The 26,254-nt window shown below is 34.2% G+C and overlaps 1 protein-coding gene across 1 annotated transcript in view; it reads left to right on the top strand.

Annotated features, from left to right (window-relative positions):
• LOC143237755 (LIM domain transcription factor LMO4-like) overlaps nt 1-26,254 on the top strand; it is a 92,319-nt gene that overhangs the window by 16,884 nt on the left and 49,181 nt on the right. The window contains exon 2 of the mRNA XM_076477316.1: nt 17,393-17,949. Within this exon, the coding sequence (XP_076333431.1) occupies nt 17,594-17,949 (356 nt within the window). The 5' untranslated portion in view covers nt 17,393-17,593. The remainder of the gene's footprint in view (nt 1-17,392; nt 17,950-26,254) is intronic.

Here is a 26,254-nt window from a genome sequence, read left to right as displayed (position 1 = left end):
TTCTGTATAAAGTTTGAAGCAATTAATAATGAAGTTCTAACAACAATGAAAGTTTTGGAAATATATTGTAATATTTTAAAGTCAACTTTATAAAATGCTAAGCTTTAAAGAAATCACAGTGTCTCAAATGATCCGTGGAACCAGAATAATCTGGGAAAGTGAGAAACCATGAACTTGCCTTTAGTTAGCACTGATGATGGATCAGGAGTTCAATTAGGTTATGGTGAAAAACAGCTGTGGACCATCTTTGGTTCACCAGTTTTATTGGATATCAAATAAATGAAGCCACTTTGGCCTTCCACAGCTCCAATACATATACCACACTTCATGGCGCTCACAACTGTGTGTCATAGCACCTGAACACAGCTAAAAGTTATGAAGATATTCTGGTGAAGATGTATCAAGTAAAACGTTCATATCAACACGGCTTCATTAACTTTGTTGTACCAATATCTGGCTTTGATGTCAAAAAGGTCAGCAGAAAGCATTCATCTGCACCTGTTCCCAGCTGTTATGAAGTATAACAAGCTGCAGTGAAAGCAGATGTTGTTTGATACAGTGAAAATTATAAAACATATGTAATCCCATGGAACGTAAGTGTAGCTCCTATGCAAGTCATTGTAAGATTCAAATCTTGACTGGTACTGTTTGTTGGAACACAGAACAGCAAACACCATCATTAAGTATGGCTAAAGAATTACTTCCTTCATGTACATGATCAGTTGAAGACATAAGACAATGAATTATGTTAATGCTATGATCCACATAGCTTAGCATAGAGTCATGACAGCCATGTTGTTGTTGTTTCACAGGTATCGAAACCCAGTTTCTAACAGTGTAACTCCGCTGCCATTAGGGGCCTTACTCTTGTTCAAAAACCAAACTTGTCGGAATCCTTGATATGCATCATCATCACTATTGTAAACACTGCATCAGACTCCACTTGCTAGGTGTAATTTATCAATGAACTGCTGAAGTTAGTTCTACAGAATATCTCAATGAACCTCAACTTTTAGGAGGTTAGACCTGGTATCATCATTTTCAGGCCAAGAGTGGCTACTGTGTGGAAACCTGGGCCATGAAGCAGTACTAAGATTGTAATTACTTAATGCGGGGAACTCCGTAAGTGCAATGAAAGTAGTGTGCACTATAATGGTGCTACTACTTATGTAAACTGGTTTACGTACCCTTTCAACGGATGGGAAAAACGTCAGATCCGAAAATTTACTCCTGTGTGTCATTTTCCATTTGGTCCTAAGGTTCTTTGAGGGTCATTTTAGCGGTTTGCCAATAATAAGAGAACACATACGGACTTTAAATATACCATGAATATAATTAATCCATTGATAATTTGCTAATTATTTCTAGGTAAGATTTCACAATAAGTTTTAGGAGAACAAACTTTCATAGCGTACTAAAAACCAGCTTTACTAATGGTTGATGGATATTTTTTACGTGGACAGTCAGAAGGACTGTAGCAATACACATTCGCCTCTATTGAGGTTAAGTTGATAAAGTTTTACTCACTGTATTATTTTATTAATAAGGGGTCAAAATCGATACTTATTTTAACAATGGAAATGATGTTTTCTCCATTTTGCATTCAATTTAGACACTGTGGTAAAGATCCGAAGGTCCTGGTAGCAGATATTCCAGGCCGTTTCATGTCTGCAAATCACTTGAGACAATCATTCTAAGGCTTCCAGGTCCTTCAATAAGTTGATGGTTTTTTGTTTATTTGTGAATTTTCGCGGTGTAAGACTAGAGGGATGGCAGCTAGTCATCATCACCAACCGCCAACTCTCGGACTACTCTTTTACCCACGAATAGTGGGATTGAGCGTAGAAGTATAACGTTCTCACGGCTGAAAGGGCGAGCATGTTTGGTGTCATGTGGATTCGAACCTGCGACCTTCAGATTACGAGTCGAACGCCTTAACTCACCTGGCCACTCTCATCTGGTCTTCCTAGGACAGACAACTTCAACTTTAAACCTAGAGCTCTTGTACACATTAGAAATTGTTTTTCTTTCAATGGCACTTATTTTAGAAATCCTACTTTCTGGAAATATTTTTTTTCTTTATTTCACTGGTATTATCTGAAACTTATACTTACGTTTAATTCTTTCTTTACTTACCATTATGCGCTCTTTATTTTACTTTACGTGTTAGTTTTGTTCATAATTTAGGTCAACTGTGTGCTTCTTTTATGTTATATACTGTATATCATCTTATTTTATTCAGTATTAACTGTGATTATCCAAGTGATAATTGTGAATTTCTAGGAATTTTAATATCTTTTATATAGACATAGGTACAGTCACTGGTTATTATTTTAATTTGTTTTTCACTACGAATATATAATTTGTATTTTTTAGTTACAAACTTCTATTATGTTGTCATGCATTTATTTCTGTTAATCTGACTTGTGTTAGTTACTTGTCTGGTAATATTGTATTTCATTTGTTGTATTGTATAATGACGCTATAAGAAATGTCAACGTATTGTTGTTATTTATGTTGCAGTTTTTTATGTGTTTTTCTAATTTCGCATATTTTAACGTCCCGATTCGTCCAGTATAGCTTTAATGTCACCCAGAATATTTGAAGGAAAGGAGGGAAAAACTGATACCAAATACCAAACCTATATTTCTACTAACATTAATTCCAAATTATTTGAATTCGGCTATTTTCCAATATTTATTACTCCTTGGAAGCCGACTGTTGATTTGCTTTGTAGTTTTAGACCTTTTTTTAACATGTCTTTGTGTTCTAATTAGTCAACTGAGGCTTAGTAATTAGAAATTTGATTTCTTCTGGTCGTTCATATGACATCACTATAGATGGATATACAAAGTAGTAATGAACATTTGACTTGTAGTTGATTGGATATACAATGTAGTATTGAACATTTGACTTGCAGGTGATTTAATATACAATGCAGTAATGAACATTTGACTTGTAGATGATTTAATATACAATGTAGTAATGAACATTTGATTTGCAGATGATTTAATATACAATGTAGTAATGAACATTTGATTTGCAGATGATTTAATATACAATGTAGTAATGAACATTTGATTTGTAGATGATTTAATATACAATGTAGTAATGAACATTTGATTTGCAGATGATTTAATATACAATGTAGTAATGAACATTTGACTTGTAGGTGATTTAATATACAATGTAGTAATCAACATTTGACCTATAGTTGATTTAATATACAATGTAGTAATCAACATTTGACCTATAGTTGATTGGATATACAATGTAGTAATGAACATTTGACTTGTAGTTCATTGGATATACAAAATAATATCCAGTTTGTAATTTGCAACTTGTGCAAATGAGAAGGATTATGCACGTGTAGAAGTGTATTGTATTTTAGTCAGGTGAGTTCTTAATTTTGGTCTTACTTGGTCCTCCATGGGTCAGTGAAATAAGCAGTTGTGTTCTATTATTTGTTACTAAAGTTGTGTAATGTATTCTGCTTTTTAAAGTTTACTTACCTGTAAGTAGTTGTAGATATATGTATGCATGCTTCATTAGTTAAGAATAAAGCTGGCTACAATCGCATTTATTACTAACCAAACAAGTTCTCTTTTTTTTTTTTTTTGGATAAATTCTATTAGGTTGAGGAATAATTCGTGAGCGTTTTTAAATAATTTCATTGAAGCATTACATGCAAGACTATACAATACTTCAATGAATAAACACATTACACCCAAAACATTTATTATGATACTTTATTTCATGTAATACCTAGGTATATAGTATGCATTGTTTTAAACGAAATTGCAAGAAATTAAATGCGAAAAGCAGATGGTGTCGAAAATGCTCGATTTTGTCCACTTGACATTCCATTTAATGAGCTGAAAATGAAAGCAAAAATTAAAGACATATGAAAATCAAACACACCATCTATTAGAGCAAAAAATTATCTACCAAATGACATGAAATATTTTGCGAAAGCGTTTCATTTATGAATATATTTTTTAACTTGAAAAAATGCTCACGAATTATTCCTCAACCCAATAGCTATAAAAACTTTTCGTTTTTGTGATCTTTGTGCTCAACCATTTTTTTTTCCAGCCAGTCCAGCTGTTCTTATGACCTTTCTCCTCAAATAAATTTACTAGTATTTTATCTCTCAATTATATCATCGAATACTGAGTAATAATGAAAAGAATCGACCTCTAAAAAATATTACTTCGCGCTATCAAGACTACGTACGAGCGTATTGTTAAGTTGCTAATGTAATGCAAACAATAAAAACTCGCCTTTCTTTCGTGAGAAATATATTTTAACAAAAAATCCCACTCTTTGAACGAATAAAAAGATAATTGAAATCACAAACGACTATGCATGTTATCTGTATAGGATTGTCTGTGAAATACGCTTATCACGATGTGGTTGGTTATTCATTCCTTTATATATATCCAGAACTGTTAATGAAACTGGTTTGCACGACTTTTCTGAGATGTATTCATTCGCAGAAAGCAGTTAGTGTAAATGTCAACACTACTGAAATATTACATTTAGAACTATATTTCCGGTGTTCTATTAGCTGCTTTGGACTTAGGGTTTGCGACATTTTTATCTAACAAACTGGCATCGTTTGGTAGTGCAACAACCCAGCTAGAAGGAGATATTGGTTCTATTTGATAAGATCAAAAGGACAACGTTTTAATGTGAATGGCAAGATATTGCTTGAAATGTTTTCGTAAATGGATTGTAGTGATATCCTTGGTATTTTTAACTTGAAAACTCTGTATATAAGTATTCAATGTTGCTTTTACTAGCTTTAACTGTTTCATGTATCGTACAACGGTATATTATTGATAACTGTAGCATTCCAAATGGAGAAGATGTTTTAATACCGTCTCTCTTTTTTGACAGGTAAATATTTTCATTTGTAACCTTGAATAATGTTTGCTTTTTAAATATATCATATCAAACGTTTGTTATGTTTCGTAAAGCATTTTGCTTCTGACTTGTATGAGTTATTATTACATAAATCACGAATCAATGGCTAATTTTAAAACAAAAGAAATTCAAATTCTGTTATTTTATTTATTTATTTTTGTTTGTTTTTACCCTCTGGCTGCTATGCTACCACGAACTCTGCTACCAGGGATTGTTTGTCACACCAAAACAGTGCGCAGTGCGTATCATAATGCAAACTGGTTTCGAATTTTGAATAGGCTAGTGAAGAAGGAGGGGGGGGACTGAAGAGGAAGACTCATTCTCGTCATGTTTAACTTAATCCTTCTTGAATTTTGTTTTTATACAACTAGCCTCGTTTTCGTATTCTGTGGATATGATATTTTAAGTAAGGTATTTGATAAATAAAAAGTAATAATAATTGTAAGAATTGCTCACTTGTAATGTAAATGATGAAAACTGTCGAGGTTCCTTAAGGGTTCAAGATAAGGATGCAATTTTTTTTATTTATATATATATATATGTGTGTGTGATTCTATATAAATATATATGGTATGGTACTAACATTAATACGTGGTACATTTCTCAAAGTACGCGTAATACATAGTTGATATGTGGAGTACCCATACTTTACTACATGCAGTTTAAACTCATGTGAAAACTTTTTCAAATCCGAACCAAAATACTGACTTGACAGATTCACGTTCATCGACCTATTGCTTACTATTCGTAAAGTTGTTCATTTTGAATCAGTATATCATTTCTAAATTGGTGTATTTCAAATGAAATGAAATGTAAGTTAAGTCATTGCAACAACTAAGGATTCAAAAGTAAAACTTAAATTTTCTTTAAACGGTTTGTCTATATCTGCTGTGCCTGACTCATTAATTTCATCAGTAAACTATAATTCCACCTTATTCGTTTGTTAGACAAACGTATAATCATGTTTGTAATGTAGATAATACATGAGCACATGAGCTGCCTTAGGCGTTCGAATTTTCACTCTTGTAGTGGCGTAACATACACACATAAATTTGAAAGTAACGTAGAGTCTGTAGACTTTATGTGTAGGGATGGCCAAGGTACTAAATAGGCACAATACAAATAGTTACATTAAAAAATCAACAATGACAAAGAATTTTACTTTAAAAGATGATTTTCAATAATTTCCTGTTGTTTTTCTACCAAACAAGTCAAGAAACCATCACTAATACACCAAACGAGAAACCTACCAAATTGTTCATCTTTCTTCTTCTTGTTTCAGTCGAAATAATTCTACAGCTACTTTATCATTAACATCTGTTTTAAGCCTAAATCCAATTTATATATTTCTGGGCAGTGCTTGGTATATACGCTTAGTCGTTATACTTAGTAGTGATAAAAAACATCATAATTCAAGTGTAAACGATATTATAACTGCTCCTTGTAGTTAGCTTCCTTACAAAGAATTATTCCTTTTAAGAATATTACGTAAAAATAGGAATTTTCATCCAATAACAGATACACATTAGATAACTGTGACATATATATGTTCAGTGCTTTGTAACTGTACAATTGATATATTTAGGGAGCCAACACCTATAGCATATATGAATGGGAAAAAAATCAGTACACATAATATTAAATTTTATTGTGTGTTTGTGTGTGTTTTTCTAAAAGCAAAGCCACATAGGGCTATCTGCTCAGCCCACCGAGTGGAATCGAACCCCTGATTTTAGCGTTGTAAATCCGGAGACATACCGTTGTACTAGCGGGGGGCCTTAAATTTTATTGCGCACATTCATGGAGTAAACTAAATTTCATTCAAAGGACAATATATCACAAACCAAGTAATAAAAACATCTTGTTGTTTAAAGTTCATAAGGTAAATTAATATATACACTGGCTTTTATCTGCATTAAAATACATTTATTTTCAAGCTCTCTGAGCCTTCATCTGGCAACACTGAGCTGAGCGATAAGAATTTGTAAAACTGTGGAAAAGTGCTTTAAAATAGGTATCTAGGCGACAGTCGTAATATTAGCTGACATCTGGTATTAACGTTATTAAACATATAGAATTATACATAATTTTAATACCAGATGTCAGTTATTATTAGAACTGTTGCCTAGCGCTGCTCCACAGTTTAACGACTCTATTTCTCAGTGTATTGTAGCCCGATCAAGGCTCCGTTAGGAAAGCCAATAGCTCTCAAATAAAAGCATTTTAACGTAGATAAAATTCTGTGTATAATTCTACACAATTTTTTTAACTTAAAATGATGTAAGAATGCAAAAATAATACAGGAATATTAATACTAGAAACAAACGACCTTAGCACCCAAAGTTGTTTTTAAACCATTTGAAGCTTTGTACTTTCAGTTTGTGCTTCAGTAGTTTCTTGTAAAAGCTGTAAAGCGAAAACGTTGAGTATCTGATTATAAAAACAACAGTTTTGTTTTAAGGTCGTTTATTTCTAGTATTAATATATCTTCTATACACTAGTATGCACTACAGAAATTAAATAATGAATATAGGAATGGTACAGTTTTACGTAGAGAATCCCTAGGTGACTTTCAATATCAAAATGTAATGTTACTCTGTAAGATGCATGCTTGGCTTTAATATTACTATATTCGGTATGTAGTTTGTTTATCATAATATCATGGTGATGTCAGGGTAAACATCAACATAATGTAACTAGGAGCCTAGGGCTTACGTACAAAGAAAATCAAGTTGAGTAAAACATGTCGTGATTATTAGAAACTATTACAGACTCTCGTTACAAGGTCGATTGAATTGACTGACTTCGTATCCATATTATAATATTAACTTTTAATATTGAAAGACATGGAGTGATGACCTGTGTATAACTGTATCATCCGTAAATTCTTGTTTGTATTTTTTCGCTCTACCAACTCTCCTACATCATTTTACATTTACAATATGTTTTATTACTTATAACTTCATGAATCGATTTGAATTTTTGTGGCTTTTTTCTTTTGCAATATTTGTAATAATTCCACCATTTAAGCTGATTACAACTGTAAATAGATAAATCGATAATGAGGCTTTTGTTCAAAATGCTGTCTGTAAAAATGAAAACAGAAATAATTTTCCAGCGAGCCTCGAACAACTTTAGCAATTAATTGGGCTAATTACAGGCTTTAGTAATAGTTTTAACAGCATGATATGTTGAGTGTAAGTTATAAGTGCGAGAGTCCGTGATGACGAGAAACCCTCTTGAAGTAAAAATGTATCTCAAAACGACTGATGTGGGTATTAAAGTAATAGTTTTAACAGCATGATATGTTGAGTGTAAGTTATAAGTGCGAGAGTCCGTGATGACGAGAAACCCTCTTGAAGTAAAAATGTATCTCAAAACGACTGATGTGGGTATTAAAGTAATAGTTTTAACAGCATGATATGTTGAGTGTAAGTTATAAGTGCGAGAGTCCGTGATGACGAGAAACCCTCTTGAAGTAAAAATGTATCTCAAAACGACTGATGTGGGTATTAAAGTAATAGTTTTAACAGCATGATATGTTGAGTGTAAGTTATAAGTGCGAGAGTCCGTGATGACGAGAAACCCTCTTGAAGTAAAAATGTATCTCAAAACGACTGATGTGGGTATTAAAGTAATAGTTTTAACAGCATGATATGTTGAGTGTAAGTTATAAGTGCGAGAGTCCGTGATGACGAGAAACCCTCTTGAAGTAAAAATGTATCTCAAAACGACTGATATGGGTATTAAAGTAATAGTTTTAACAGCATGATATGTTGAGTGTAAGTTATAAGTGCGAGAGTCCGTGATGACGAGAAACCCTCTTGAAGTAAAAATGTATCTCAAAACGACTGATGTGGGTATTAAAGCTTTTATTAAAATAAAGTAGAGAACAACGTTTCGACCTTCTCAGATCATCTTCGGGTTAGCAAAGAGAGAGTTTTCAACTGACCATTGCCGGGGGCATGTTTTAGGGACAAGAGTTAAAACGGGTTCGAGATTTAGGTGGCGTTGCAGTTAGATGTTAGGTCATTAATTAGTATAGGTATAAAGGTGTTCCTTTATATTGGTTTGAGTTGTTGTATAAGTAGGGCGTCTTTGATTTTGCGTTTGTTTATGTTTGTTTCCCTACTTAGTTTCTGGGTGTTTTCTATGGTTATGTTGTATTTATTTGATTTGCAGTGTTCAAAAACGTGTGAAAGATTAATTTTCTGTTCTTTGAATCTAGTTTCTATTTTTCTGCTTGTTTCTATTGTGATCTTTTGATCTTATGGCTCAGCTACTAGAGGGCGCATAATTGGTTCACAGCATAAAACAAAGGAAATATTTCTGTATGAAAATTGCTAAATTATAGTTAGAGATGTCTTATAAAACTGATTTCAAAGTCACCTTCCATACTTTAAATTTTAATAATTAAATAACTAAGAAAATTCAACCATGCAGTTCTCAACATCTTGTAGCCCCACTCAGACAGTATTTATTGGTATATCAATAGATTTCTACATGTGTACCATTAGTAGCTCTAAACGCGTATAACTGATATTCGATTTCAGTTCAAGTTCGTTACAACAGTTACACTAGCGATAACATGAGTTATCCTGGTTTATAGGTGATGTGCGATACACCATATCCTTTACATACCCCCAAAGAAAGGAGTCTAGTGAAATGATGTCTGGCGAACGCGGAGGCCACAGAAATAGCCTATTCTGAAAGCCATTTAGTGAATTTTCTCACACGGTTGTGAAAAACAACAAAAACATTTCAACAAAAACTGTGAGCTGGGCTATAAGAGGTTGAAAACTGCATAGCTGAATTTCTTTAGTTATAAAATTGTTAAATTTTAAAATAGTAAAGATAATTTTGGATCACCCTATATAACTTCGGAGCTAATCAAACGTTTGGAAAACAACAAAGGGAAATAAATAATGATACATTTTAGTTATTGGTCAAGAGAGTTGTTATATAAAGTAAAAAAACAACAACCAAGTTTGTTTTGTTTTTTTTAATTTCGCGCAAAGCTACTCAAGGGCTATCTGTGCTTGCCGTCCCTAATTTAGCAGTGTAAGACTAGAGGGAAGGGAGCTAGTCATCACCACCCACCGCTAACTCTTCGATTACTCTTTTACCAACGAATAATGGGATTGACCGTCACATTATAACACCCCCACGACTGAAAGGGCGAGCATGTTTGGTGCGACCGAGATTCGAACCCGCGACCCTCGGATTACAACTCAAAACAAAGAAACAGAGAAACTAACATATTTCAATATTATTCAAGTAGTTTAAATTTGATGCTAGACAACATAAAAATTAAGCAACATAGATTTTTTTTTGTGTGTGAAATAACATTCTTTTTAGTTATAGCTAGCTATCTTTCAAAATTTGGAAACCATTTACTTAGCCAAACTAAAAGTCTAGTTTTTATATTCATAAAATAGCGTAATTCAATATCAAACAACATAAAAATTAAATAATATTAAGTTATTTTATGGAATACAACTTTATAGTTATACATAGTTTTGAAAAGTGTTATAACCATTAAGGAATAATTTGTTTTGAATTTCACCCAAAGCTACACGAGGTCTATCTGCGCTAGCGGTCCCTAATTTAGCCGTTTAAGACTAGAGGTAAAGGCTGCTGGTTATCACCACCCACCGCCAACTCTTGTGCTACTCTTTTTCCAACGTATAGTGGGATTGATCCTCAGATCAAAATGCCTCAACGGCTAAAAGGGCGAGTATGTTTGGTGCGACCCGGATTCGAACCCACGACTTTCAAATCACGAGTTGAGCGCCCTAACCACCTGGTCATGCCAGACAACCATTAGGGAATAAAAATAAAAATTGAAAGTTATTGAGATTATACATTAATATTGTATTAACAAGTAGTAAAAACGTTTAATTTCTACAAACCAGCTGCAACAATTGCATTTCTACAATGTCGGTATGATACCAGTCGACATTTTGAAAGATAGTTGGGTAACAGTGTAACCAAATATGAGTCGCTATTTTTACAGTCACATCACTTGCATTTTCAGTTACTTTAAACATCGTTAATACGAAAAAAAAGCATTGAGAAAAAAATAATTTCTAAACAATGAAAAGTCGATTCTGTAACATGTCTGTTATATGAGCTGCAGGTGCACTAAACAATACTAACTTTGATGAAAATAAATAAACATCCTGGAATCCAAACAACCAATCAAGTGCCGCGCATTTCATTATTCCAGCAACACGCATCCTCAGTAATGGTAAAGAGTCTCGTCGATAGGCCTAAAGCTCAAAGAACCAGCTGGTAGCATCATAAAGCGGCCTAATGATCCAATATGATCGATCCAAAAATATGGATTGAAAGATTTAGAGGGATGGTTGATTGTAATGTCTTGAGAAAAGGCAAGCCACAAAAAAAAAGTTACCATCGCAACGTTAATTGATATTTGTAGTGTCGTATTAGCTTACAGGTAACTATTTACTTGCTGAGATTGTAACTGGATTGAGACGTACTCCAGCTCTGTTGATTGAAATAAACCTCAAAAAGTGTTTATGGTAACTAATTGCCCGGGCCCGGCATGGCCAGGTGGGTTAAGGCGTTCGACTCGTAATTTGAGGGTCGCTGGTTCCAATCCTCGTCGCACCAAACATGCTCGCCCTTTCAGCCGTGGGGGTGTTATAATATGACTGTCAATCCCATTATTCATTGGTAAAAGAGTAATCCAAGAGTTGGCGGAGGGTGGTGATGACTCGCTGCCTATTCTATAGTCTTACACTACTAACTTAGAGATGGCTAAGGCAGATAACCATCGTGTAGCTCTGCACGAAACACAGTGGAAAATAGCTTTAGTGACTTGTAATAACATGCCACGTAAGCAAGCTTAGTAGCACTGGCAATTGAACCCCTAAAATCATCAATCACTACTATCGATTATTTGATTATTTTTGTGAAATGAACTAATTAATTATAATTTTGATTAATCGATTTGATTAAGAGACTCTGATCAATTAAATAGCTGCCTTCTATTTGATTGACAACTACCTATATTTATTTCGAATAATCACCTTTAATTAGTTCTAAACATTTCTCTCAATGTCTACTTTCAAGAATATCTACTTACATCATTCAATTATTTACCTACAGTGACTTCCAACTATGTATAACAATTATTATTTTATTCCTATACTCATCTCGATATATACGTGCGTTTACTCACGACTTACCAATACCAATATTTATAAACATTTCTTATATCTATCAATGGCAATTTCATACAATACTAGTTTATATATTCACGATATCTGACTACACTAGTGCCCACCAACATACATAGTTATTTCTAACAGCACTTATACGAGGGCTGTTAAAAAAATACGCGGACTGTTTGAATTGCGCGGCTCCAGGGAAATCCGATTGGTGTCGCTAGGTTCGCACAGATCAGCTGATTACGACGTCATTTCCCGATTGCAGATATCTTCATTTGTGTATTAGCTACGCGGTTTTAAGTGAAGTGCGATTTTTTCGTTTGGCGGATTTCAGAATGAATGACCTGAAGGAGCAACGACTTGCTGTGAAATTTCGTGTTAAACTTGGAAAATCTGCGACTGAAACTTTTGCTATGCTTAACACGGTTTACGGTGATGTTGCTATAAAGAGTACGGCATGTTTCAAGTGGCATGAACGTTTTAAGGATGGTCGACAGTCCATTGAAGATGATGAGCGTCCTGGACGTCCTTCCACGTCAACTGACGACCCACACGTCGACACAATCAAACCCTGGTGCGGGCAAATCGACGTATGACTGTCAGGGAGCTTGCTGAAAAGTGTGGGATATCAGTTAGATCTTGTTACGAGATTTTGACCGAAAAATTGAAGATGCACCGCGTTGCTGCGAAATTCAGCCCTCAGAACTCGTGAGTTTTTGGCCAAACACTCGATCACTGTTCTTCCCCACCCCTACTCACCTGACCTTGCTCCTTGCGATTTTTTCTTGTTCCCCAAACTCAAAAGATCCTTGAAAAGAAGAAGATTTGAGACGATTCCCGAGATTAAGGCAAATGCGACGAAGGAGCTGGAGGACATTACAAAAGAAGCGTACCAGGACTGTTTCAACAAGTGGAAACACCGTTGGGATAAGTGTGTGCGTTGGGGAGGAGAGTACTTTGAAGGGGTCCCAGACCTGTAACTTCTAAATAAAGTACATTTTGTTTTATGACGTCAGTCCGCGTATTTTTTGAACAGACCTCGTAAAGATATCTATTAATAGCGTCTTCCAACAATAACTCACTGTTAACCACGCTTACCAGTACCAACGTATGAATTCATATCTAACAATACCTTTTAACGCTTTTAAGGATATCTACCACTAACACCTTCCAACAATCTTATTGTCACAAACAACAACACCTTGAATTTTCTACTTGCAATAAACTTCCAAGAACTGAGTACAAGAGATATCTCTTAAAGTTAATTCCAAGTTTGAATTGTATGTTTTGCATTTAAACGAGCTTAAATCCAAACTTCAAACACGCTCTTTAACATTATGAAGTAGTATATTTCATGAACCTTACTTCAAGAAGTAACACACCTCTTCAAGCAGTACTTTGACAGTTTTATGTATGTTAAATCACCTACTAATGCAGTTGTACGTAGGCTTTAATTACATTTATTCATTCGCATCAGGTTGATAGCCCACCTAGTGGGACATCAGGTAATACGTGTTGTTTATTTACTATGTCTGTGTGCCATAAATATCATGATACAATTAAAACTTATGTATACCAAATATAACTCGTGAGTTTTTCATAGAATATCCTAGAAAAGCGAGATAATTGAAGATAAAAAAACATGTAAAAGGTAGAAGATAACAAATTACATTAGCATCAAATAAATCATATTAGCTAATGAAGTACATTCCTGTGTAAGTCAACTTCCAACAACGTACAAAATTATCTCAGAAATTCTCATAAAATTCCTGTAACAAAACGTATTGATTCTATGAACTTAAGATGATCGAAAACAAATGTTCTACGTATAATATGTTATAACATTCGTTATTTTTGATGGTTTGAACCAGTTTAGAGGAATACAATTATAGTGAAGCTTGACAAACTTAGGCTATGAAAAATATAGCAGGCGTGAAAACGTACACCTGAAATAGGATATAGTTTGCCAGGTACGTTTAATATAGTACAGTCAGAAAATAGCCCAAAATTAATTTCAAAAGTTTGAGAAACGAGTTTTTCGTGCAATATCTAAATATCTTATGAATCGTATTCTGAGCAAAGTGAAGAATATTCGAAACTCACAAAAATGTTATTCATATTTATTCTATATGGCTGTCCTGTGTACAACCCACGTCACGTTAATACTATTAATCACTATTTCCAAGTCTAAATATTAAATAACATTGTACAACCATTTTAAGATACAATGCTTTTACTTTTACCACAAGTATAAGGCATTGAAGCATTTAATTTTGTTTCAGTTGCATAATTCTTTGTTGTTGTTGTTTTTTCAAGAATGTTCATGACTGAGATTAAAATATAAATGAAAGATGTTATCACACTTCAGTTGTGCTGTTTGCGACGGGTGACAATGATATACACACATCTGAAAAAAACTAAAAATTAATCATTCTAATGTCACATATATTGGGTTGTTACAGGCGACGATGTTAAGTTTGACAGTAACATTACCTCATCCCACTTAACCAATGTTTAGGGACAGTGAGCGAGACATCACGTTAACAAAACTTCCTTCAGACTCTTTAGATAATTAATAACAATAAAAAAATTATGTTCTCGATTATTATATTTTTTTGGTGTTCAGAAGTTTTTCTTAATTAGTTCATTATGTATTTCAAATAAAAAGAGCGTAATAAAAAAGATATTTAATATTTATGCATTGATTGCGGTTAAAAGTGTTTTTAATTACTTTTGTTAGGCCTAAAAATTCTGACAAATTCGTTGGATTAGGTGTTCTACAGATTTCCCATACCGCACGCACACACACACACACAAATATTTTTGATATAATTATGCTCCCATTGATCTAACGTAGCTGATAATTTCTGGGATTAAACAAAAGCTATTTGAGCTGTGATGTATGCCAAAGAAGAACTAAAATGTTATTTGCACATACCTTTAATTTGAAATTCGTAATAGAATATTTAAAAGTAAAGTAAAGAGAAACCACCTGTAGTCATCCTGTAATTTAATCACATATATAAGAGCACTTTATAGACGGGCCTGGCATGGCCAGGTTGGTTAAGGCGTGCAACTCGTAACCTGAGAGTCGCGGGTTCGAATCCCGGTCGCACCAAACATGCTCGCCCCTTTCAGCCGTAGGGGCGTTATAATGTGACGGTCAATCCCCCTATTCATTGGTAAAAGAGTAGGCCATCATGGCTCGAGTTATCTGGAAATCAAACAAATAATTCTGACTTCTAAACATCAATGTACAGTGTTTAAAAGTATTACATGAATTTCAAATTGACAATAATTAAAATAACTATTCATGGATACTGTAATCTGCGGCTTAGTTTCTTTTAATATTATTGAGTGTGGAATGTAACTTTAATTTGATATAACATCACAGTATTGAGTGTGGCCTGCAGTTTTCATTTCTTTTAATATTAATATTACTGAATGTGACTTGTAGCTTAGTTTGTTTTAACATCATCCTGTTGAAGAAGGCCTGCAGTTTAGTTAGTTTTAAGGTCAGTTTTACTGAATGTGGACTATAGCTTAGTTTGTTTTAATATCAATATTACCGAGTGTGAAATAACAAAACTAACTGGCTTTACTATCGATGGATTGCAATCCAACATTTTTTGGTTAATTCCAGGTTTTTATTGCTTAACATATGCTCTTGTGAACTAATATTTTGACGCCTTGTAATTAACTTCTCTCAGTGGAAACAACTCTAAACCACACATAAATTATGCTGATAATACTTCATAGAGAAACATATGTTAAATAAAGTTTTCAAATAAATGATAATTATATATATTTCTAACTTTCTAGTGTGGCCTTTTAACTCATATAAGTAACTCTAAGTATTTATATGCTCTTATATAAATTAAAATTATTAATAGTCCAAATCATAAATGATATGGAACAACCTACAGTTTCTTGGATTTAGTTTTGGAAGCTTAAGTGTCCCTCACCAAAGGTTACTAAAAAGGTTTCGCCTAACTTCTATAGTTAATTGGAGCTGTTTAATTTTGGCGTGGTAGATTTCTCAAGAATTAACAGCGATATTGTATTGAATGGTACTGTAAGAAAAATATTAGAAAATTGGAATAACAACGGTCGCTCTCTTTAGTTCATCTGGGAGAGGAAGTGACAGTGACATAAATCACTGAACAATTACTTATAGGTTCAGAGTTCTGGTATTACGTATTCTAACCCAAACTAATAGGAATGCCTATAGATTTCGTAGTAGATATATATTTTTTAAAATTTTCAATACTATGCATAACCAGTTGTGTGAAGTTATTTTTGTTTTAGCCTCGGCATAGCGGCTCAGAGAATGTTGTTGTTTTTCAGTAGAAACTTATATCTTATAGATCTATCATTTCTTGGCCGATTTTAGATTTAATTACAGTTTTGGATTCAAACTGTCAAATACTTATTTGACCACGCCCAACGTCTCATAGATTAATTTGCTCTAATCCTGGCTAAAGGAATTTCAGCTATCTCGGCTATTGAGAATTCCATCTTATTGTTGTAAACATTCGAATATTCTTCATGGGTGATATTGTTTAAAACCGTATCAGTTAAGTAAGCTTACGCTAAATGATTTTTTGTGACTTTTGTGAAGGTGCTAGTAGCAGAAGAGTTTATGCCTCTAAAGATTAGTTTTAATGCAGAGGTTGAACATGAAACGATTTGGGAGCTTTTCCACGTCAAAACAGTTCTTGTTGAAACGTCCGATCATGCTGTATTTGGTTTGTTTTGAATTTCGCGCAAAGTTACACGAGGGCTATCTATATGCGCTAGCTGTCCCTAATTTTGCAGTATAAGACTAGGCAGCTCGTCATAACCATCCACCGCCAACCCTAGGGCTACTCTTTTATCAACAAATAGTGGGATTGAACGATACATTATAACGCCCCCACGCCTGAAAGGGCGAGCATGTTTGTAAACGAAAGAGTGTCTGAAAAATTTAGTTAAATTCACTCTATTCTTTAAAAATTAACTTATGAATGTTTATAAATGTATTTTTAGATATAAGTAAATGATGTATATAAAATAGTAAACTAAGGTCTTGCTGACTTTTATACAAACGTTTTAATAGATTTAGTATTTTGTTCAGTTATCAAAAAATCATGTCCGTATATGTTCACTTACAAGTGTATAACTTGGAACGGTAAGTCAAAAATGATACATGATTTTTATTGTTATGTTAAAGCACTTTTCTTGTGAATTGTATTAGACTCTTTAGTATTGTTTTTCCCCTCTTTTAGGCAGAAGAACTACCTGTGTCGAAGTCTCTTATTATACACGACAGTTATGAATCATACAATGAACAAAGTGTCGCTGATTTCTGAATTACACTTTCCTCTATAAAAAAAGTTGTCTTTACAAATCGAACGTTCTAAAACTGCGAAATTACGATTCTGTTCTTAGAAGTTTAGCAGCTAAACGAGTGCTTGAGGAATCTAACTATGAATCCTGGAGGACAAAATGGGGATCCTGGAGCTCCAATGATGAACATGATGAATCCACATAATCCCCACGGTGCAGGTGGAGGAACAATGTCTCGCATGCAGTCACAACCTCTTCCTCCTCATCATGGAGGTCCTCACCACCATCACCCACTACCGACATCAGGGACCACTGGAGGACGCAGTTGTGGTGGATGTGGTGGTAAAATTTTGGACCGTTTCCTCTTGCACGCTCTGGACAGGTACTGGCATACCGGCTGTTTGAAATGCTCTTGTTGTCAAGCGACACTGGCAGATATTGGTAGCTCTTGTTTTACCAAAGCCGGAATGATACTCTGTAGAAATGATTATATCAGGTAAGTAAAAGTTTACAAAATGAAACCATAAAATATCTCTCGCGAATAAAGTATTGATATACTAATGACATTTATCACTTCTACTGGAGAAAGTGTTGATATATATGCAGGTTATGTTTCAATTTTCAAACTCAGCTAACAGAAATACATAATACTCTTTGTGTTATCAAAGTCAGTTATTCTTAGAACTCATATTTGACAGATTATTTTAATAAAATTATGAAACATTTGTATTACAGACGTAGCTCAGCCACCTTCAGAAGAAATACATTTGATAAGTAATAATTAGGGTTAAGGTGAAATATAAATATTTCATTAGTGATAACAAGGTACGTATTATAATAAGAAAAAGTGGTGTGTGACTGTCACAAGTCTTACCTGTGCGACATCTGTAACATTAGCTGTCTTACTCCAAGGGTTTTTGTCAATGAAATTACGAGTTTCATCACTTATCAGATGTACTTCAAGTATCAGTATGGCGGAAGAAAGGTTTGTTTTCTATGTTGCTGTAGGAAATTGAATACTATTGTAATCATTGTTTTAAGTCTAAAGTCTTTTGTAACAGAAGAATGTACAATTACAAAGTTTTACTTACAGAAATCTTCTTTATATATGAGTGTGTATAATGTATGTAACTGTTTTAAGAGTTACTGATATACTACTTAAATTTATTAGTATCAACTACGCCAGAAGAGACCGTTTTAAACAGAGTGTGTCTTAACTAATTAGTGTTTTAGAATTAAGGAAATAGTAATTATCGAAGACTCAAAGAAAATTCTATTATCGTTAACTTCAGTTAACGATAGGTAAAAAGTGTTCATAGCGAAGAATTATATTTAATTGTAGAGTTTGATTACGAATCATGATGATCAGAAGACTCGAAGGTTCACAAGAAAACGCAGTAGTTGTTTCGAATAGCTAGGGTTATTTGGTTTATTTAATTCTTAAGAAGAGTTTATTAGTTGACTTTCTTGTTTTTCATTGTTAAGCATAGAGTTATACAATAGTTTTTTTTTACTCTTCCACCTGTGGGTATCGAAGCCAGATTTTTAGCATTGAAAGCCTTCAAACATACCACGGATACACCAAGGGACCATTCTTCTGTGGAAACAGATTACTTGTTCAAACTTCCACATTTAATATGTCTTGTGATCCAATTAGTACTTTTACAATACTGTTAATAGTTCGTTGTTGCAAGAAACCCGGCCCGGCGTGGTCAGGTGATTAAGGCCCTCGGCTCGTAATCTGAGGGGCGAGGAGTTCGAATCTCTGTCACATCAAACATGCTTGTCCTTTCAGCTGAAGGGCGTTAACATGTTACGATCAATCCCACTATTCGTTGGTAAAGAAGTGGCTCAAGCGTTGACGGTAGGTGGTGATGACTAGCTGCTTTCCCTCTAGTCTTACACTGCTAAATTAGGGACGGCAAGCGCAGATAGCCCTCGTGTAGTTTTGCGCGAAATGAAAAAACAAACAAACAAACAAGCAAGAACCCTAAAACATAACTGATTGGTAAAATAGTTGTTTTATTAAGGGTGTTTAGTAGCGTTTCTATTGTTAAGACTTTTATATTTCATTGTTGCATTTTAAGGTGGAATTAAACATAAATTAGGTTGGTAAAGCGGCCATGTTGAACTTGACAGTGACATTATATCGTACCATTGAGTAAGTAATAAGTAAGAACACTAAGCATAATGTTACATTAACAAAAAGTAAGATAAGGGAAAATGTTAATATAAAATGTATGTTAATATTTTTTATTCAAACGCAGCTTAATTCGTTATAAGTTATGTCATCAAATTCATTTATAATTATTGAATAAGGTGTGTAATGTACATATATATGAGCCATACTATATTATCAAAACTACAACAGCATATATTGAAAGAAAGGTGTCTGCTATAACCAGTGTAGCATTTAACTTGATCGATGGTTTTACAAGATTTTAAATTTTAAACTAGCTAGACGATCAAATTTATAAACATTTCTACACGTATAATAGCGTTATATCTGTCAATTATTGATCGATTCAAAATATATAAATAATTGTGTTGTAACTTATCTTACAATAAGTCTGTATTAAATATCAATAACCATGGATACAGAACACTGTACATGACCTATAGTAACCATTTGCATATTCAATCACCTTACCATCTGCACCATCACCATCACGTGCCCTTTGACAAAACAAGTTAAATACTGTGACCCTATCATTGCAGTTCTGTTGTCAAGGGTGTGATTTACATGTGCAATTAACACCTATAATTTACATCCTCCCTGAGGGTTAGGTTATAAAAGCATCTACGAAACTAAAAGGAAATAATATGTGTATGTGGTAAACAGTCGTGCCAATAAATCCAGAGAATGCGTGATCTAAGAAAAAAACAAAAACCAAAAACCATGTTACCACACGACTGGTTAGCTGAATTAATTTAAACAACTTGTCGCCTTGGGAGTAACCCAAGGACACAACGATCCACTGCAGTTAATTATTATGGATTTAGGTCGACAAAATCAACATAAGAAATGGTTTCAAAGTTTTTGCCAAGCCACATGACCAGAAAGAATAATAACTATTTCAAATAGATGTCGTCTTATTGGACGAAACATATATTTGGTTAAGTGTCTACAAACTACTAGACATTTTCTTTTCATCATTTTGGTGCAATATGAAGCAAATCATGTCAAAAACGTCTTTCCAAAGGATGCATAGAGGTTTAGGTTACAACTATCTGTGTTTTGGGGTTACTCGAACAGGGCTTTGGATGTCATCATCGTCCCTATATGTTTGAAAGACATTAGAAAACGTGTGAAAAAGACTGAAGAATATTGACTACACTTACTGAGCAAAAAAAATCCTGCAATGAATAATGGGCATAAGCATAACAAAGGCCATTACGTAGAATGAACATCAGCGATGATTAAAGGTGCTGTAAGTCCAGCTGTCACATAAAACATAATCAATGATTAAAGGTGCTGTAAGACCAAGGCACTCATTCTCGCATTTTTATCGTATATGGTTAACACTACTTTGTATAATGCACATAATTATGTATAATTAGGAAGTCTGTGTTTTCATTGAATAAAGTGTGTAATACACAAGATTTTAACAAGGTGTGAACCCACCATCAGCGTTAATTACAGTTTAGATTCTGTTATTCACACTTGCGGTTGGTGCTTATTTGATGGGATATACTGTAATTTATGTCATAAATTATATCCAAGGATAATCAGGTTTAGGAGTGAGAGCCAAATCCGAAGTTAATTGCATCATATTGTTAGTGAATATAACAAGTACTGGGATGTAGTGAATTACTATATTGAAAAAGGTTCTTTCGTATATTTACTACAACACAAGAAGTAGAGCGCCCCCTAGAATGCCGCAGTGAGGCAGAACATTTGTTACTCCCCTAATGTGTAATTGTGTACTTAGTTCAAATCACCTAAATCAGTCCCGCGCCATGATATCAATATCGTATCTCTTTTTGATTGGAACAAAGTTGCATGAGATGATTTTACATTATTCTTCATCCCGATTTTGACTTTCTGGGTAGGATGAGTATCTTACTTTAACAACGTTTCCATTAAACATATTAGCATGGACCTCCCTCGAATAATAGAGTTTATAGTCTTCAAAACGGCAAGGCCCGGCATAGCCAGCTGGTTGAGGCACTCTACTCGTAATCCGAGGGTCGCGGGTTCGAATTCCTGTCACACCAAACATGCTTGCCGTTTCACCCGTAGTAACGTTATAATGTGACGGTCAATCTCACTATTCGTTGGCAAAAGAGTAGCCCAAGAGTTGGCAGTGGGTGGTGATGACTAGCTGCCTTCCCTCTAGTCTTACACTGCTAAAGTAGGGATGGCTAGCACAGATAGCCCTCGAGTAGTTTTGTGCATAATTCAAAAAACAAAACAAACAAAAATGTTTAAAGTTTTGTATTGCTATAATTTTAAAATTGATTTCCTGTGTATAAATATAGCCCGGCATGGCCAGGTGGTTAAGACACTTGACTCGTAATCTGAGTGCCGCGGGTTCGAATCCCGGCCCACCAAACATGTTCGCTCTTTCACTCGTGGGGGCATTTTAATGTGACGGTTAATCCCACTATTCTTTGGTGAAAGAGTAGCCCAAGAGTTAGTTGTGGGTGATGATGACTAGGTGCCTTCCCTCTAGTCTTACGCTGCTAAATTAGGGACAGCTAGCGTAGATAGCACTAGTGTAGCTTTGCGCAAAATTCCAAAACAAACAAACAAGCTACCTGTTTTTCCAGCACAGTCCTAGCAGGATGTTTAACATGCCACAGAGCATTTCCTGTACGTTAGCATTTACCAATCGCCCGTTCCGAACAATACATTCTGAAATGAATGTGAAGAACATTCATGGCTTTAGCAGGTCACTCTCTGAGAGTACTGGGACAATTCGTCTGAAGATGTACTGATTAAAATGCCTGATACGTGTGGCTTCTGACAATTGACTTGCTGGTGACAACAGATCGATTGTCATATTTTTAATATGACACATCCAGTACAACAGTTTGCCGTACTCTTGCTCCTTGTTAATCTATATCAGATGTTCCTTGGCTTTGAAGAATGTTTATTCAGTGTTTGAGTCTTTGATATTTCAAAATCTACTAGATATTATGTTGAGTCTGCTCTGATGGTAAACTTTTAAGGCAAATTAAATATTGTTAGGGAATACATAACTAACAATACATTATAGACAGAACTTATTTTAAAGCCCCCCCTTCCCAATGGCAGAGCGGTGTGTATGCGGACTCATACCGATACACAGATAGCCCATTGTATACTTTTGTGCTTAATTCCAAAACAATTGATCAATCGATTAATCAACTCATTTTAAAGCCATTGAGTTAGTAAGAATATAATCTTGTTGAGTCGTGCCCATGAATCTTTAGAACTTTAATCTTGTTTAAGTCGTGCCCACGAATCTTTAGAACTTTAATCTTGTTTAAGTCGTGCTCATGAATCTTTAGAACTGTAGTCTTGTTGAGTCGTGCCTATGAATCTTTAGAACTTTAGTCTTGTTTAAGTCGTGCCCATGAATCTTTAGAACTTTAGTCTTGTTGAGTCGTGCCTATGAATCTTTAGAACTTTAGTCTTATTGAGTCGTGCCTATGAATCTTTAGAACTTAAGTCTTGTTGAGTCGTGCCTATGAATCTTTAGAATTTAAGTTTTGCTGAGTTGTGCTCATGAATCTTTAAAACTTTTGTCTTGTCGAGTCCTGCCCATGAATCTATAGAACTGTAATCTTGTTTAAGCCGTGCCCATGAATCTGTAGAACTCTGCAATAGTGTAATAACAAGTCAAGCATAATAATGTCCAGAGAAGGAAAAAAAAGGTAGTTAATGTTGGGCACATTCTGTAGTGGAAGGCTCAAAGGAGCATCCGATTCTTCAATTCGCAAATCGAGCTCTTTACAGTGACTCTCAATTTTCTGCTAAACAAATTGTTATAGTGATGAATGATATTCAGTCATACTGTTCAGTAATAACTGGACATTGGCTGTGCAATTTGATAATTATCTGTTATCTCAGAATCTCAAGCTGTGCTTGTGTGTAAAGATTATAATATAAGGAGCTCTACAGTTAATTATGTCTCTTTGTTCACATTACTATGTTCATTCGCGCAGTAGTTGAATAAACGTGTCTGTTTAATGTCTTTAACATTATTATTTTCGAAATGAGATTTTAACAGCAAAGTTAGTTTTTAATGTTTTTATGGGTTGTATTGAGGGGAACTTGAGGACTCTTTCGCAGTTCTTCAAAAATCTTCAGTTCTTATTTTTGTAATTCCATTACTTGTCCATTGCATCAGTCAGGCTTGTTGTATTCCATCAACTCCATTTTTCTTGAGGAATTTTTCCTTCGAAGATTGAGAAACACTTTTCAAGTTCTTTTATTAAAAACTCCAAACATGACTTTCTAACTTAGTTTCAGAGGATTATTTATGAAATCGAGATGTCATGACCATCAGGCACCAGTTAAAAACTGAAGATATCCCAAAAATGCGCGAAAACATCAGCTCCTTTCGCGATATACTTTTTTTCAGATATTTTAGTAAAAGTAAATTTTAGAGTACTGTGACGTTTACGAATCTTAAGACACTTAATGTTAATTTGTAGTCATTAAATAAGTCAAGGACATTCTACCTTTCCTTATGTTTCTTTCCAAACGTTCACTGTTTCAATAAAAACAATTCAGTTCTTTACTCCATGCTTGTTACAACATTTTGATAACACAATGTAACACAAATTTTATTCCTGGATAGTATGTGTTATCTCTTAATTGCTTATACTCTTATACTTACGCTTTTGTTACACCAAATTGGCTAGTTTAAACATCCAAACAGCCAATCCCTGTAGGTCATTTTCTTCTCAGTACAGTCGCCCTTAACTGCTCGAGTACACTTTTTAAAATCGCAAGCGTTGGATACTTACTTTTATTTTATTTATAAACTGCATAGGGTCTGTCTAAAATGATAGACAAGAAGGAAAGCAGCTGGTAAACAAAAACGACCAACAGCTCTGGAACTATTCTAATCGAACAGTAAACCCTCCCCCTCTCCAGTGGCACAGCGGCATGTCTGCAGACTCACACTGCTAAAAACCGGGTTTCGATACTCATGATGTACTCACATACAGTCCATGGTGTAGCTTCGTGCTTAATTGAAAACAATCGAACATTGTAAAATAATCGTTTCTCTTGGTCCCAAATCGCGGAACGCATTTTTGAGGCAACGAGAGGCGAACCGTAAACTCTCAAATTCACAATCCGGCACGCTAACCACTAGCTCAGCCACGCCTGATTCAGCCTTAAGTAGCTTACTATTATATTACATTGTATTATATGCATGTGATTACTAGATTGATGTAGGAATTATGGCTACTTAATTTATGTAATATTTTATATATATGTGATTATTATCTTTTTTCGTGCGAAGCGAGATAATGAAGAGTTTATGACGACTATATACTATTTTGTTTATAAACGAATATAGCGGGTTTTTAATAATATTAGTTGTATTATACAGGCAATTATCTTAATCCGACCCAATATGTGCTTTGTGTTGTGTTCTGTTCGCGTTTTCTTTTTTTATTATTTATGTTTGAAGATAGAACGTATATAATTATGTTTACCTTTATAGCCCAAACAAGGAGAGAAATGAGGTATATTCCTCGTGGTGCGCTGCGATCCGGCTTAATGATGCTGTTAAAGTTTCTAGAACATGGATCAGGAAAACGTCTGAGAAGAATATATATTTATGTGTGCGCATTATTCTTGTACCTAGTTGTTTGACGAAATGATATAACATGTGTAGTGTAGCATATGTAAAGTAAAAAAAAAAAAAGGTCTCTTTGAATCTCAGTATCTTGGAGTTCGATGCTGGGCATAATGAAATAGAATTTTATGGTCCATGTTGCCGTGCTAGAGTCTTGTATTCCTATAAAACTGGAGCTATAGGTATCTTAAATAGAGTGAGAGAGAGTGTGCATGTGTTACATGTGTATTTATATTCTTTCCTTCTATTTCATAATTGCACGTGACATCAGTTCACTGAAATGAAAAAATAAACTTTCAGTAAACCCCATTACATTAATAAACTCGGTTAAAAGCCCTAGTAATGCATTCTATTGATCGGAAAGTCAAAAGCTTATATGCTATCGATGCATTTCGGCTCTAATTGGTTGAGTACGTAGCATATTATACACTGAACGTACATTATAGTACATATATATATTCTCCTACTTTAAAGTGTGGAAACCAATACATTTAACTCTGGAAGGGAGAGGTTTCTAGAAATAAATTGACATTTTAATGTAAAACATCCATCTTGGTTGAGAGGTTTGCCAGCGTTACAGAGCTACCTAATACATCCATTTAGCAATATATATATATGGATACTATACATTTATATACGTTAGAATATTTCCATTTTCATTAAGTAGTACTTACGTGGACATGTATAGCAGTATGGCTTTAAGTAATTATTGTAAAAGTAGTTTCATGTTATGAACTCGAAAAATACTATCCGCCTAAAGTATTAGATGTATTCTTTGTGTTTACAATTCCACCTTTTATTGCGTTTGTTTGTGTTCATAAGATTTTACTTTAAAATTTTATTGTTATTTCTTTTATAAGACGTCTAGAAAAGAAAGACCAATAGTAAAATGAATAGATATATATCTCCAACTTTTAAAACTAAAGTTTAATTTTTTTCTTCGCTGTAATGTGTATACATATATATTGGGAGATGATAAAAAGTGCATATTGAAGAAAC

The sequence above is a fragment of the Tachypleus tridentatus genome, chromosome 13, assembly GCF_004210375.1.
Source record: "Tachypleus tridentatus isolate NWPU-2018 chromosome 13, ASM421037v1, whole genome shotgun sequence".
In the NCBI taxonomy this organism is placed as follows: domain Eukaryota; kingdom Metazoa; phylum Arthropoda; class Merostomata; order Xiphosura; family Limulidae; genus Tachypleus; species Tachypleus tridentatus.
The sequence above is the reverse complement of the archived record's forward strand: the minus strand, read 5'-3'. Positions and strand labels throughout refer to the sequence as shown.